We start from the raw sequence: 13,866 nt of genomic DNA on the forward strand, positions 1-13,866 counted from the left end.
TCAGTACCTGTCCTCACCACCCCCATCCCACACGCCCAAGCTCATGGCCAGAACCGGTCAAGAGTCTGGTTATTCATTTGCAAAGTCCATGTGCAGAACTGTACCGGCCTCAGTGATGCAGAACAAAGCCACATAACCAGCTCCATTATGCCGGTGCCTCCAGAAGTCCAGAAGGGCAGCTGGGTCCAGCATGTTCTGTACTCACTAGCCAGGCATGTACTCATTAGCTACCTCTCACCCCAATTCGGTACATGATCTCAGACTTCAGATTCCACAGTACTATATTAGCAAACTGGGATAAATCATTCTAAATATTTTGCTAGCTCTGACACACTGTGGTCTTGTATGCAATTCCTCATCCTGTAATGATAGTAGAAATAAAAACAACAGCTAACATTTATTGCACACTAAATGTGGGCTAGGTGCTACTCTATGTGTCTTACGTGCACCGTTTCTGTTAATCTTTACATCTGTTATTAGATAGATACCATTTACTGCCTCCAATTTTACAGATGAGTAAACTGAGCTTAGTGAGTTGCGTTCACTCATCCAAGATCTCTTGGTATTAAGTGTCCAAGCAGTGCCGTATCTAGGTTGCCTGATCCAGACCTGGGGTCTTAACCTCCCAGTGGGCATCCAACTGGAAAAGGCAAAATGTCTGGCTCAACTACTAACTGCTCACCTGAGCTTCAGACCTGAACTGTGTACCCACCTTGCCCTCTAGTCCATCCCCAGATTCCACTGCCAATAAATGCAACCTTACCCCCACATGCACTCTTGCCTGTCTCCTCCCTGGCACCTGCCATTCCCAGCGCCATTCACTAGCCTGTATGGTGCCTTTGTGAGAATTGGAAAAAAGCACCCTTCCCTGCAGGCAGACACAGGCCCAAACCAGCTTGCAGGGCCCGGTTAGTGGAGACACAGCCTGTATAACCCAGCGCAATGTCCCAGCCTCCCCCACCTTGCACCTTGCTCAGGACAATACTGGAACTTGTCCTTGACTTCTGTCTCTCACACTTTCTCATCTCTCTCTCTGTCTCTCTCTCACACACATCAAACTTCCTCTTTTCTGCTTTTCCAGGGGGTCTCCCAGGAACATATCCAAGAACCTTTGTCATCCCTTGTCCTCTGGAGTAGCACCCCAGGGCAGAAGCCACTGGCCTCCTATACCATTTCTGAGAGAAAAGGATGTGTGTCATCAGGACGAAGCCCCCAAGAGCCTGGCCCCCACCAGTAGTGCTTACAACCTAAGGGACTCACAGTCTTGGCCTTTGGGACCACAAGGAGGGGAGCACTAGAGGCCGGTGCCCCTGAAGCCTACAGGAAGTTGAGGACGTTGCTGGCACAACCTATGGGGGTGTGGGGTCCCTGGAGCCATGCCCTGGGAAAGCCTCCAGTACAGCAGTAAGGAGGAAGAGCCCTGCCTGACGCTCAAGTTCAAAAGCTCTGCTGAATCTCCCTTCCTGTTGAGTGTGCAGCCACCAGATGGCAGCCGAGGCTATAGGCAGACAGACTTGGCTGGGTGGAGCATGGATGTTCAGGGGGGCTGGCTCATCACTGACCCCACAACCTCCAATCAGAAACCGTGAAAGAGTGAGTGCATGTGTGTGCAGTGTGTCTCCACCTATACGGGCTGAAGGGTATGGACAGACATACACCTGGATGGAAAACTAGGCTTAGCCCCTTCCTTTGGGTTTCCTCAGCACACCTAGGGGTTCCCTTCCCCTGAGTCCAGCCCTGCCCAAGGTGCCAGTGATGCAGAGGGAAGTGACCCTGTTCCTGCGCTCGAGGAGCAACCAGGCCCACAGTCAAACAGGTCACAGGGTGGTGTGTGCAGAAATGGCTGGAAAGACCCAGGGGAATGCCCAGCCCCGGGGTGGGGAAGGACTTTCTGCTGCACCTAGGGGGCTTTCTGGCAAATGACAGCTGCAATAATAGCATATATTATCTCTGTTTCCTCCCAGCAGCCCTGCAGGGAAGACACAACAGAACCTATCCTACTGGCAAGCCAGTGGGCACTAAAGGTGCTAGGTGGTCCACAAGCAGTGAGGAACAGAGATGGAATTTGAACCAGAGTCTGCATGATTCTCAAGCTCAAGCTCTTGGCCGCTGTGTGTACTTCTGGGGACTAGAAATGGAGAGGACACCCAGCTGGGGGCTCCAGGCCTAGGACAGACTTGGAGGGGGATAGATGCCTCCCACATTGGTCCCAGAGCAGGTTCTGACAGCTTCAACTGTGTGGTTCACCTGTGAACTTGGTTCAAGGGGACAAGACAGTGTGTGTGTGTGTGTGTGTGTGTGTGTGTGTGTGTGTGTGACTAGGGTCACTCCTGGAGTGCCACTCTGCATCCCCAACCCCACCTGTACCCTAAGCTGGGGGAGGAATCCCTGGTGAGCAGTAGTCTTGATCTGATGGCTCCTGTATTTCTACTCATGTTACACTGAGCGTAAGGGAAGCAATCTTGAAAATCTTTCCAACCACCTGGCACTCTGTCCCGTAACGGGTGACACTCGAGATAGATTTCCACAGCCTTTTTTTTTTTTTTGACACCAACTCCAGACTGAAAGTTCCTCTTCCAGTCTAATTGAAGTAAGCAGTGCTGCCATCTACCTTCAACTCTGAAGTTCCTGGGCGGAGCCTTAAGTGGCTGAGCTTCATGTAACCTATAATGTAACCCTGTGAAATTCACACGTTTTAGGTAGAGAAGGAAAAAGAAAGGTGCAAGCCTTGTTCCAGGAAGCAGGAGGAGCAAGAAGGCCCTAGAGCAGTAGGAGAATCTCCTGGTCTCCCTGCCAGGGCCTGGGCAACCTGGGCTTTCGGCCCAGAGAGCAGGTGGACAGATCAGCGGTAGATGGCGCCACACTGAGAGGTGAAACTCCAGTGAGGGAAGGCAAGGGACTTGCCCCAGCCAAGGGATAGGCACCAGGGAAGCCTGGCAGGTGGGGCCCGCGGGGGAAGAGGCAACACAGGGAACCTCCTGGAAACAGAGAAAGGATGCAAGGGGAGAGAGGAGCCGGTGAGCACTAGCTCAGGTGGAAGAAGGAGACGGAAGAGACAGGAAGATGGAGATAAAAGCAGAGGCCAAGAGGTGCACTCATAAAGAGAAACAGAGATGGATAAAGGCGGGGGGGGGGGGGGGGCAAAAAAGGAGACCAGGACTGGGTGGGAGAAAAGGGTGGGGAAGGAGCAGGAAGTCGTGAAGACATAAGGGCCTCGGCGGGAGGGGGGGGGGGGCGTCCTGCCGGGCCAGCCCGCCGCTCCAGTCCCTCCCCTTATCTGTCACTCAAGGCGATCAGAATCCCCTCCCCCCGGGGCTGGCCGGGGGAGCTCGCCTCCCAACCTGCCCCAGCCCAGAGGCTCCCTTCCCCAGGCCCCCTGATCGCCGCCCCCTGGGACTGGCTGTGCAGCCCCGATAGATGGTGGGGGGCCCAGCTGGTGTGTTATCAGCCTCCTCCAGGAGCAAGCCTGAGCCACTCAGCGGCTGCCAGCCTGAGATTAGGCCCCGGAGGGTCATTAAGCACCGCCCTGGCCCGGGCCCAGCCTCCTTTCCCTCCCTCATCTGGCCAGGCTGGCAGGTGGGAACCGGCGATAAGGACTGGGGGCTCTGGGGCCGGCAGCCCCATGCCCCCTGCCCTCTGCCAGGGCAAGAACACGGGGTGGGGGAAGGTCAGTGCCAGCGCGACACCTGCAAGGACCCCAGGGTTCCCACCATCCTGGGCCTTCCACCATGGAGAGGGGGCTAGGGAGCCTCCCAAAGAGGCCAAGGCAGGGAGAAGGTGGCCTGCCCCAGGAACCTGGCAGGACAGCGACGGCCAACTGCCACGGGCTCCTGCTGGGAAGCTTCACAGGTGAGAGGGGCGGGGCTTCACTTGCCGAGCATTGGCAGGGCGCTGGTGGGGCCAGTTCTGAACCCACCTCCACCCCTCAGGGACAAGGGGCGGGGGCGGGGAAGGAACGGAGCTTCCTGCCAGAAGAATGCAGGCAGCCAAAAGGTTCAGACCAAGGAGGCTAGAAAGGAAGAAGGGGGTGTTTGTGCCTTAGCAGAGGCCCTCAAGTAACCTCCATCTCTCCTTCAGGAATAGGCTGGTCTGGCTGCCCGCCTGGTTCTGCCCTCTGATCTAGTCAGGGAGGACTTCCTAGACAAAAAAGAACCTTGGCAGGGCCAAGAAAAAGGAATATGCAGAGTTTAAACTGACAGAGGTGGGTAAGAAGGCATCTGTCTACATGAGCACAGCCACAATTCTCTGAGCTTCAGCTCAGAGAAGGAAGGCAACTTGTCCTGAGTCACACAGCAGGCAAGGGTAGGCCTGCCGTCCCTCTGCTCAGGGCTCTTCCCGCTGCTGCAGGCTGCAAACTAGACCTCCGTGCGGTGAGAAAGGCTAATTCAGATTTCAGATGGATCTCTCCCTGAGTATCTGGCTGAAGCCTTTGAACAGCAAGGCAATGGCTGAAATGGTGAAGCTAGGGGGCTGTGATGGGTTGAGACAGCTGGCAGAGGGAGATCTTTGGGACAAGGTGGACTGCCTCCTACCCTCTAGCCCCACTCCTCTAGATCTGGGAGTGCTCCTGGGTGGGTCTCAGGTTGTCACCCACCTGCCCCCAACTCTGCCTGTTCCCATAAGAATGACAGTCACGGGGATGAGGGGCCTCCAGGGTCAGCCAGCCTGCTAAGTACACCTCCTCCCCTGACTCCCTCCTGCTTCATTCTCCTGGGGACCCAGTTCCCTGACTCCACCCCCACCCAGAAGTAGGAGTCAGTGGCACTTGTGAGGATGATTTTACTCCAGCTCTGTGGCAAGACTGGCCAAACTGTCCCCAGAGGGGAAGCTCAGCTCAGAGAGAACTATAGCTCTCCCAAAGTCACATAGTAAGCCCGCAGGGGACAGGCACTCAAAGCTGGGCTTCCTGAGTCCTAGTCCAAGACTCTTGGAGCTTGCTAGAGCTGGCTGGATGAGGGATGAGTGAACCACCAGCAACCAGGCCACATGGAGGATAGGATAGGGAAGGGATAGGGCTGCTGCACCAAGAAGGGCCCAGAATCACAGTTGTTAAGAGCAGGTCAGGGGAGGGGTGCTGGCAGGAGGGTCTCTACAAGGGGTAGAGTGGCTGAGCTTCCTAGCCCCATGGGCCTTTAAGAGAGGGCTTCTTGGATAATCCTCCAAAGTTACCATGACAGTGGCTTTGGAAGGTGATTGTCATGATTCAGAAAGCAAGACTGGGCCTGGCTGTAAATCTGAGGGGCTCTTTCTGAGCCCTGGGAGCATCAGGCCTGGAAATACGAAACATCTTTATTTCACAGAAATAAGAGGCATTTCCAAGGTTAGAGGAAGACGGTATGAGGCAAGGCAGGAGGTGATGAGCTGACTGTCCTCTTCAGAAGGGTCTTCTGAATTGAATTGGGTGGGAGACCTCCTAGGAAACCCCCCAGAGCCATAGCTGAGCCCTAACCTGGATACAGCCTGAGCTTCGACTTTGGCTGGTGACCACTCCAGAGAAGGTGGGCAGTGTGGGGCTGGAAGAGTCGGCCCCTTACTGTAGATTCCTACACAGAGAAGGAGCGGCTTGAGTGGTGATCTGGGCATCCATCACAGGCACCTGGGCTCACAGCTCGGGCCCACAGGCAAGCGGGGGTCACATGGGAGTGCTTCGGACCCTGCCCTCCTCCTCGGGGATATTTTCATAGGCATTCTCGTGCTCGTTGGACCTGAAAGAGGATGACAGGGGTCACCACCCATTCCATCCCGTCCCCTTCTCCCTGCCTTATCCTGCACTGGTGACAGCAGTATCTTCCAGAATAAATAATCCTTGAGTGCCAGAAGGGGTTCCCCTGCCCACATCTGGCCCCAGGTGCACCTGAGACTGGAGGCCTCTCAGCACCCCTCCCTGAGCCCCATCTCTCTCCTACACTGAGCCCCTCCCCCACTGGGCCCCCACTGAGCAACCCCCTCATGGAGTCCACCTCCATACTGAGCTGCTGCCCCTACTCACCCCTCTCTCCACATTGAGTGCCCCCGACTCATCCCTTCAGAGTCACCTTCCCCCACTGCACTCCTCCCTATGAATCCCAGTCTGCCTGGGAGCTGCTCCCCCTACCCGTCCCTACCCCCTTATTGGGCCCTCTCCCCAGCTGAGCCTCAGGTCCCCAAGGAGCCCTGCACCCTCACAAAGCCCCCATTGCCACCTCCCTGAGCTCCTCTCTTCACTGAGCCCTTCCCCACATGAGTCCTCCTCCTTCCCTGCCTTCCCACCTTCTAGCCCCCTCCCACCCCTCAGAAGCATCTGGTCCTTCTGGAGCGCAGGGTGGTTACCCTGTACCATCATCTCACCTGAAGCTGGCCGCCATCGAGGAGTACCTTCCGTCTGTTCCTACCAGGATTCCATCTGCCTTGTTTCCAACGGTCATGACTGTGTTCATGGGCTCCCTATGGATGGGGCTCATCAGTCGGGCTCCCTAGGTCCCTACCCTCTTTGTTCTCCCTCCTCCCCCTTGCCTAATCAGACCTTTCTAGGCTCTGGTTCTCACGAGTCCAAGAGCAGTGGCTGGCCCTGGGCAGAAGCCCTTCTCTCCAGTAGGGGTCCTGCCAGTGGCCTGATTCTGGCCCCACTCCATGGGCCTTCCCACCCTTCTCCCTGCTCCAAGGTGGGGGCCTCAGGTCCCAGTCCAAGATTTGCAAAAGATGTATCCAAGGCCTCACACTTTGTGCAATTTTCCTTCTGGCCTCAGCTCAAGACCCAACAGGATTTAGTGTCTGCCCAGATTTCCACAAGGCTTTCCCCAGGGAATTAGGTACAGACATGGTCAACTTCCACTGAAGACAGAGCTTGGATCAGTTGGAAAAAAAAATAACATTTCTGACAAAAAGTTCCTGGCCTCTTATTCCAGTTTAAACCCAGTGACTGTGGCCTCTGCTCCTGCCTACCTGAAACTATTCTTACATGGGTCACGGGCACTCTTACTGCTGCTTGTCCTTCCTTGGACACCCCACAGGCACCTCAGACTTAGTATGTCTCAAATTAAACTCAGCAGTTGCCCAGAGATCTGCCTCTCATGCTCCGTCTCCGTAAGTGGTACTATCTGAAGCCTGGACGCATCCTTGTCCTTCCTTCCTCCTGCCCCCTGCCGTCCCCATCTACCAACTTCTGGGGACCAGACCCCTAGACAGCTGTCAGACATGGTGCCTCTCTATCCCCTCTGCTCCCTCCAGAGTCCAGACTCTCTCCTGACCTCATGCTCTCAGCCCCCCGCCCTGCCCTTCTCACCTGCAGACTGGCCCCTACCCCACGCATGCACCACGGAGCAGCCAGAGTGCCTGTGCTCAGGCCAACTCTCATCCCAGGACCAGCGTACAAGCTCTCACCGGATTCCTACTGCACGAAAGATAAAGCCCACAGTTTGGGGTATAGGTGTACGAGGGTCTGCCAGACCCGGGCCCTGCCTACCTTGCCAGTCTATCTCAGGCCTCCCATCCTTCTCTCTACGCATGACTGCTCGTGTTCCTGCAGTGGGCTGCACAGGGCCTTGGCTAGCACCCTGGCACCAGGCCCCTCCGTGGGAGCTACTGGCAGGTGCAGCCTTATTCCAGGATCGGCCAGCACAGAGTGGACTGGATTTCAGCCCACCGCCCTCGACCTCAGTGTCCTGCACTTTGGACCCCTGGTGGCCTCGATGCCCTCTTCCATCAGCTGCAATGCTCTTCCCGTGCTACTCTATCCTGAGAGGCGCTCCTCTGCATTCTTTAGGCTTCAGAATAAACATGCAATTGGAAGCCTTCTTGGACTACCATCCCCGGCCCCCCAGACCAGGGCAGGCCCAGCACTGCAGTCTGCTCTCCCTTTTACCATTGGTACTTGCACTGGGATCACTCCTTGTCTTCCGGTCTGGGAGCCTGAGAGTTCAGGGGTTGTGTCTGTCTGTCCCACTGCCCCCCTGTACCCCTGCACGTGGCACAGCACCTGACCCTGCAGAAAGATGGAGCCTTTCTTCCCTGAGATTTTCACAACCCCCATCACAGGCTAAGCCAGTGTCCTGACTCTACAGATAGAAACACTGAGACCTTGAGAAGAGAAGACATTGTCCCCAGAGCTCGCAGAACCGTGGAGGCCAACAGAGCCGTGTCTGGGGGCCGGCGAGCCCGAGCGCCAGTCCTAGAGAACTTGGGCCTCAGTGTCACTTCTGCACAGTGACAGGACTGGACTCTGGGTCTCCGAGGCCCTCCTCACCACTACTAGAGCAGTAGCGGTGGTCCTGGGGCCTGCCCTGCCTGCCCAGCCCAGACCCCAGCACCCCCACAGCACTCACGGCTCTTTCTGGCACCAGAAGTGGTTGACAGCAAAGGCAATTGCGACCAGGACCAGGAACACAGCCACAGCGATTAAGCCCTGCATCCAGGGCTGCAGGTTCCCCAGGCCTGGAAAGAGGGGAGCAGGGATGCTGCAGCAGGCTCGGCAGCAGTGGGGGCTGCAAGTGCAGAATGGAAGAGGGGGGAAGGGGGAGGGGAGCAAGGGCTAGAGCCTGTGTCACAGGCCATCAGCCTGCTGCCAGGACCAGAAGAGACATTCTGAGGCAGCAGGGCTGGCAAGGAGGACTGACCTGACCCCACTGAGCTAAAGTAAGGGATGATGGGGGGCGGGGGGCGGGGGGCGGTGGTGGCGGGGCACCTGAATGGCTATCAGTTAAGCTTCCCACTTCAGCTCAGGTCATGAGCTCTGCGTGGACATCGGGCTCTGCGCTGACAGTGCAGAGCCTGCTTGGGATTCTCTTTCTCTCTCTCTGTCTCTCTCTGTTTCAAAATAAATAAATAAACTTTAAAACAAAAAAAAGGGACGATAGTTGGAAAACAAGAATTCAAAGAAGAGATGAGGAGCCAAGGAGGGACAGCCCAGAGCCTCCACCTATCCCTCCATGTGAGTCACATGCAGGACGCCCTACAAGTGTCTGGGCCCCCAGGACCAAAGAGCAGCCCTCTGGATGGCCGGCCTGGGCCTTGCCAGCTGAGGGTATCTCCCCATCTCCCTGTGAGAGGGCGGGTCTGGCATCTGGAAGATCCTGTTCTGTAATGACTTTGCTCTGATACTAGGTAGGGGGTGGGAGTGTGGGACAGGCAAGACTGCTCAGCCAGGGGTGTCAGGGTGCCCGAGAGATGGCGGGGACAGAACACCTTTGGAAAGGCAAGGCAGAAGGGCAAGTTCTCCTCCAGGTCGTGGGGCCCAGGTAGAAAGCTTCAAAAGCTGCTCCCCTTCTGTCTTCTCCAGCTGGACGCCTCTGGGACTAGGCCAGAGACCAGGTTGAGGCCCCATCCGTCTACCTTTTTTTCTTCTTTTTAATTTTTTTTATACTTATTTTTGAGAGAGAAAGAGAATGAACATGAGCAGGGAGGGGAAGAGAGAGAAGGATATAGAGGATGTGAAGCAGGCTCTGTGTTGGCAGCAGAGAGCCTGATGTGGGACTCGAAGTCTTGAACCGTGAGATCATGACCTGAACCGAAGTCGGATGCTTAACCGACTGAGTCACCCAGGTGCCCCCCACCTTCTCTATCTTTTGACCCTTGACCTTCGACACCACCTTTAACCCTCATGGTTTCCCAGAATCTCTGCCCTCAGTCACTGGCTGCCCCAAAGGGCTCTCCCCTCCCCCAGGCATGACTGTGTTCCATGAGCCTGAGGGAGCTTGACCCTGCAGAGGACAGACATGCAGTTGCAGGCAGGTCTCAGGAGGGGACAGAGGCCAGCAGGAGGCTCCCGAAGGGTCTTGCCTCCAGGCTGAAACACATGCATCGCTAGTGTCATCCTGTACTTTGAGGGGCCCAGGCTGGACATCAAAAACCTCACTCTGCCTCACTCTCACTCAAAAGTCCTTCCTTGAGTCTACCTTAAAGCTCTCCTGCTGCAGCGAAGGCCCTGCCTCCTCTCTGAGCCTAGTAGGTACTGGGGACAAGGGAGGGATCTGGGAACTCTCTGGCCTGTCGCCAGGTCAGTGTGGTTATCTTGACTTCCATACTTGCCAAAAAGCAGTGCTTTGGCTTCATTGTTTGCCCAAGAAACAATGGTTCCTCAGGTCAGTGACTAGGCCTCAAGCCCTGGGAGGCCCCTCCCTGCCTCCTCCAGACCCTTCAGCCAACTCCCTCCAGACACACAGGGAACTCCGGTCCCTGCTTCTCCTTCCAGGTGGCTCTGAAGTGAACATATAGCACAAGGGTCAGAACCTGGAGACAGAGGTGATCCGAGTTCTGTCCCCGCAGGAGGACTCAACCATCCTCCCGTTCGCCCTCAAACTTTCACTTTGATTAAATTCTTCTTTCCAGCTTATCTCTCAAGTCAGGCAAAATACCCTGAGGGCAAAGCGTCTCCAAAGGAAACCAAAACTACCCTCTCAAGAAATCAGGACTGCCCTGAGCCAGCAAGACCTCTGTGATTGACCCCAAGACAAAGACCTGACCTTCACTGCCCACCTGCAGGTACCCACCCACCTTTGTCCCACATTTTCCTTACATAAAACCTGGAAGTCTTTTCTCCACTTTAGGGATAGCCTTTGAGACTCTGGTCCACCGTCTTCCTGGTGTCGGCCTCACTGAAATAAATCCCTTTCCTGTTTCCCCACCACTCGTCTCTCCGCCTTTGGATTTTGTCAGTGGTGAGTGGCAAACCTGGTCTGGGCCCCTGGAGCCAGGAGCTCCTGCGCCCTAGCTACATCCCTTCTTGCTCTGCTGTGTGATTCACACAAGTTACTCGACCCCTCTGATCTTGTTTCTAAGAGGGCTGCCAAGACTGCAAGGCAGAAGGGAAGTAGACGTGCATGCGAGCTCAGGGCTCCTGCAAGGGAGGGGTACTCTGGAAACATCTTTGCCGGTCCTCTCTGGACCCAAATCCCACCTGCTGAGTCCCCCACACTTCCAGATCTCAGGGTGTGGCTCCTCACTGGTGTGAAACTTTCCTGCACCCCAGCCCTGGCAGCAGCCCTGGGAAGTAGGCAGGGCAAGTTGACAGTCCTCGTTTTATGGATGAGAAAACTGAGTCTCAAAGAGGGCCAGTGATTTTCTCCAGGCTACAAGACATAGGCAGAGCTGGACAAATCTCAGGTACGCGGTGGGGACCACACCGGGGCACTGTCCTCTTCCCAAGCCCAGGAAGCAGGCCCCGGGCAACACTGCCCCTCCCCTGGAACAAGCCCGCCGTTTGGGGGGTTGCTTGGGCCCCTCCCTTCTTCCTTGTAGCCCCAGGACCCTGCCATCTCTAAGGCAATTCTTGTTCCTAGATCTTGGGTCTCAACTCCTCTAGGTCTCTAGTCCCACACCCCCACCTCCCCACCCTGCATTCCTCACTCGTGGAAAACAAGTCCCAGACAGAAGCCTTGCTCAGAGATCTCTGCCTTTGGAGGTTCCTCCAGTGAGCCCAATCCCTGCTTCTCCTTCCCAACTGTATGTGTCCAGGGTGGTGAGGGAGGCCAGAGGACCACCCCATCCTCCGCTGGGTTTCCACCACCCAGCCCAGCCCTCCTCGCCACAGCCACCACGGCAGGCCCAGTCCCACGCTACCTTGCTGACAGCTGGCGGGTGGCACTGCCGTGAACAGGCCCAGAATGAGCAGGATGAGGGCCGACATGGCTGCAGGAAGCTTCTGGGCCTTCTCTCTGGCTGCTGGTATCTGGGCTCCTGGAGCTGCCGTGGGGTCTGTCCGTGTCTGCCTGAGATCAGCCCAGGCTTAGTCTGGCCCTGGAGAAGAGGCGCAAGTAAGGAAGGCGGCGAGGGAGGAAGGAGGGGAGGTGGAGAGAAACCGCCCTCCCTCCCATGGTAATGAGCTTCCAGGCCTGGCCTCCCCTGGCCGGTGCCCTGCCCACTCAAGCTGGCATTCGAGGTCATCTTTCAGAGCCTGGGTAAGAAAGCAGGTCTGAGGACCAGGGAGACAGGAAGAGAGTTGGTGCCTCACCTCCAAGCCCCCGGCCTCCCCAGTTTTTGTGTCTGCTTTCCCCCTTCCTGGCAGCAGGGCTGGGCTCTGGGGAAAGGAGTGACACATTACTGCTCCTGCGGGCGGGGCATCTTGGAAGGCTGACAGTGGGATTAAGAAATCTGTTGTCTGGCTGCTCAGCAGGAGCTTGGGGAAAACCCCAGTGGCTAGGGAAAGGTCAAAGCTGACCCTCCCCCTCAGCCTGGTCTATTTCCTGTTCTCCCCCTCACCTGTCTCTACTCAACCCAACCAGACCAAGGGGCTCCAGTCTTGGGACTCAGCCTTGGCTTCTGTCCTTCCATCCCTGGCCTAGCTCAGTAGCTCTATAATCCACCCTCCCCCATGGGGACCATGACAGTGGGCCTGAAGGTCCCAGTCCCCAGCCTTCCCTACCCAACCCAGCTGTCCTGACCCAGTTCAGCTTTCCTCTTGGCCCCACATGTGGTACCTGGAAGCTGGGTGGAACCTCCCTGTGACAAGGTCAAGGCTCCGTCAGAGGCCTCTATACACACCTTCTGACCCACCCCCACCCAACACAGGGAGACTAGTGGGTGAACACAGCCCTGCCATGGAGGCAAAGAAAGGACACCCCCAAGTGGAAAGATCCAATAGAAGGCCCGGAAGCCCTGGGCATTCAAACCGCAGGGTCACGTGGAGTCTGTCTGACCCTCCAGCTAAGGAACTAAGAATGACCCAAGTACCTGTCCAGGCCCGGGACCAAAGGTCATGCTGGGTCTCCTTGCCTTACCCCTCCCCAGGAGTACAGGAAGCCAGAGATGCTGAGAGTCTCACTCCACAGACACCAAGAACGGAGGACCCAGCACACCAGGGCAATGCCTCAGAGGGAGTGTCCCCAGAAAGCCCTCCACGGTCTCCCTGCCCAGAAGCCACCAAGCCACTGCTCACAGGACCTCATGGGCAATCCTTTCTATAGCAAGATGGTTCTGCCAGGGGCAGCAGTCACGTGTTCTGCCGCATCCCCACTTCCTGTGTCTACACATTCAAGCACAGCAGGTACCACCATCATCCAAAGATGGGGTGACGCAGGTGGTCTGAGGGAATTCAGCTCAGACTTGAGTGATATTCAGCTTGAGGGAATTCAGCTCAGACTTGAGGACATATATGTCCTGTTCTCCCTCCCTAACCCCAACTTGGAGTCCTCAGAATCTTCTGGCACAAAGTTTGGCTAGAGTAGTCACCTTTCGTGTTAATGAATAGCTAGGGAATCACTGATCGGTATGCAAGGAATGGGGTTGAATTTAATAAACATCAGGATATTTTCTTGGAGAGTTTTAAGCAGAGGAGTCATGTGGCCAGACCTGCATTTGAGAAAACTTCTCTGGCCCGGGGGGTGGAGACTGAAAGGGAGTGCAAGGGCTGGAGAAAGGGGAGAAAGGGCTGCTGGATGGCCACACACACCCAGGGCCCAGGCTGCACCAGGGCAGCCTCGGTGCATCTGAGCCCTCTAGGAGATGGGGTGGATAGGGCGTGGCTTATGAACACATGACTAGCTGGGGGTGGCCGGTGAGGGACAAGGATTTGCCCAGGGTGATGCCTGGTGTCTCAGAGACCCTAGCAAGTTTCAGAAGAGGTGGGGGGATGATGGGCTGCAGGCTCAGATGTATTGTGGTGCCTGTGGAACCTCCATAAGGAAACATCCAGAAGGCAGCAGGATCTTGAGTCTGGCATAGAGAGCTAGATCTGGGAGCCATGTGTGGCACAGCGCTGGTAACTGAGGCACAGGAACACATGGTCACCCCAAGGTGTGTGTGCGTGTGTGTGTGTGTGTCTGTGGTGTGTATGGTGTGTGTGGTGTGTGGATGTGTGTGTGGATGTGTGTTGTGTATGAGTGTGTGGCGTATGTGGTGTGTGTGTGTGTGGTGTGTATGTGTGTGGTGCGTGTGCATGTGTGCGTGTGGTATGTG

At 56.2% G+C, this 13,866-nt stretch overlaps 1 protein-coding gene and 1 long non-coding RNA gene across 6 annotated transcripts; one reads left to right on the plus strand and one right to left on the minus strand.

Annotated features, from left to right (window-relative positions):
* Nucleotides 1-3,582: 3,582 nt before the first annotated feature.
* On the plus strand, nt 3,583-13,228 carry LOC123379604. Of its 2 annotated transcripts, XR_006584255.1 has the most exons (3): nt 3,583-3,849; nt 10,303-10,455; nt 12,700-13,228. It is a non-coding gene; the product is annotated as an uncharacterized LOC123379604 (long non-coding RNA). The 2 variants fall into 2 exon arrangements; XR_006584254.1 differs by lacking the exon at nt 12,700-13,228 and having other exon boundaries at nt 10,303-10,597.
* Nucleotides 5,276-12,509, minus strand: PDZK1IP1 (PDZK1 interacting protein 1). 4 transcript variants are annotated; one of them, XM_019836947.2, is made up of 5 exons: nt 12,390-12,509; nt 11,533-11,709; nt 8,301-8,409; nt 6,328-6,423; nt 5,276-5,705 (listed from the first exon to the last, which is right to left on the minus strand). In XM_019836947.2, the coding sequence occupies exons 2-5, from the start codon at nt 11,597-11,599 to the stop codon at nt 5,633-5,635; spliced, it is 345 nt and encodes a 114-aa protein (XP_019692506.2). In that variant the 5' UTR covers nt 11,600-11,709; nt 12,390-12,509; the 3' UTR covers nt 5,276-5,632. The 4 variants fall into 4 exon arrangements, with proteins under 4 accessions (XP_019692506.2, XP_044891711.1, XP_019692507.2 ...); XM_045035776.1 differs by lacking the exon at nt 12,390-12,509 and adding an exon at nt 11,924-12,072; XM_019836948.2 differs by lacking the exon at nt 12,390-12,509 and having other exon boundaries at nt 11,533-11,762.
* Nucleotides 13,229-13,866: the final 638 nt, after the last annotated feature.

Source organism: Felis catus, chromosome C1 (assembly GCF_018350175.1).
Source record: "Felis catus isolate Fca126 chromosome C1, F.catus_Fca126_mat1.0, whole genome shotgun sequence".
Classification (NCBI taxonomy): Eukaryota; Metazoa; Chordata; class Mammalia; order Carnivora; family Felidae; genus Felis; species Felis catus.

Bases quoted from the DNA above. Each gene is read 5' to 3' on its own strand.
- PDZK1IP1 (XM_045035775.1), bottom strand. From the start codon at position 11,856: ATGACCTCGAATGCCAGCTTGAGTGGGCAGGGCACCGGCCAGGGGAGG. The intron at 6,424-11,532 runs GTAGCGTGGGAC...CCCCATCCATAG, and splicing joins ACCCGCCAGCTGTCAGCAAG to GGAGCCCATGAACACAGTCA. The intron at 5,706-6,327 runs GTGAGATGATGG...ATCCTCTTTCAG, and splicing joins TCGATGGCGGCCAGCTTCAG to GTCCAACGAGCACGAGAATG.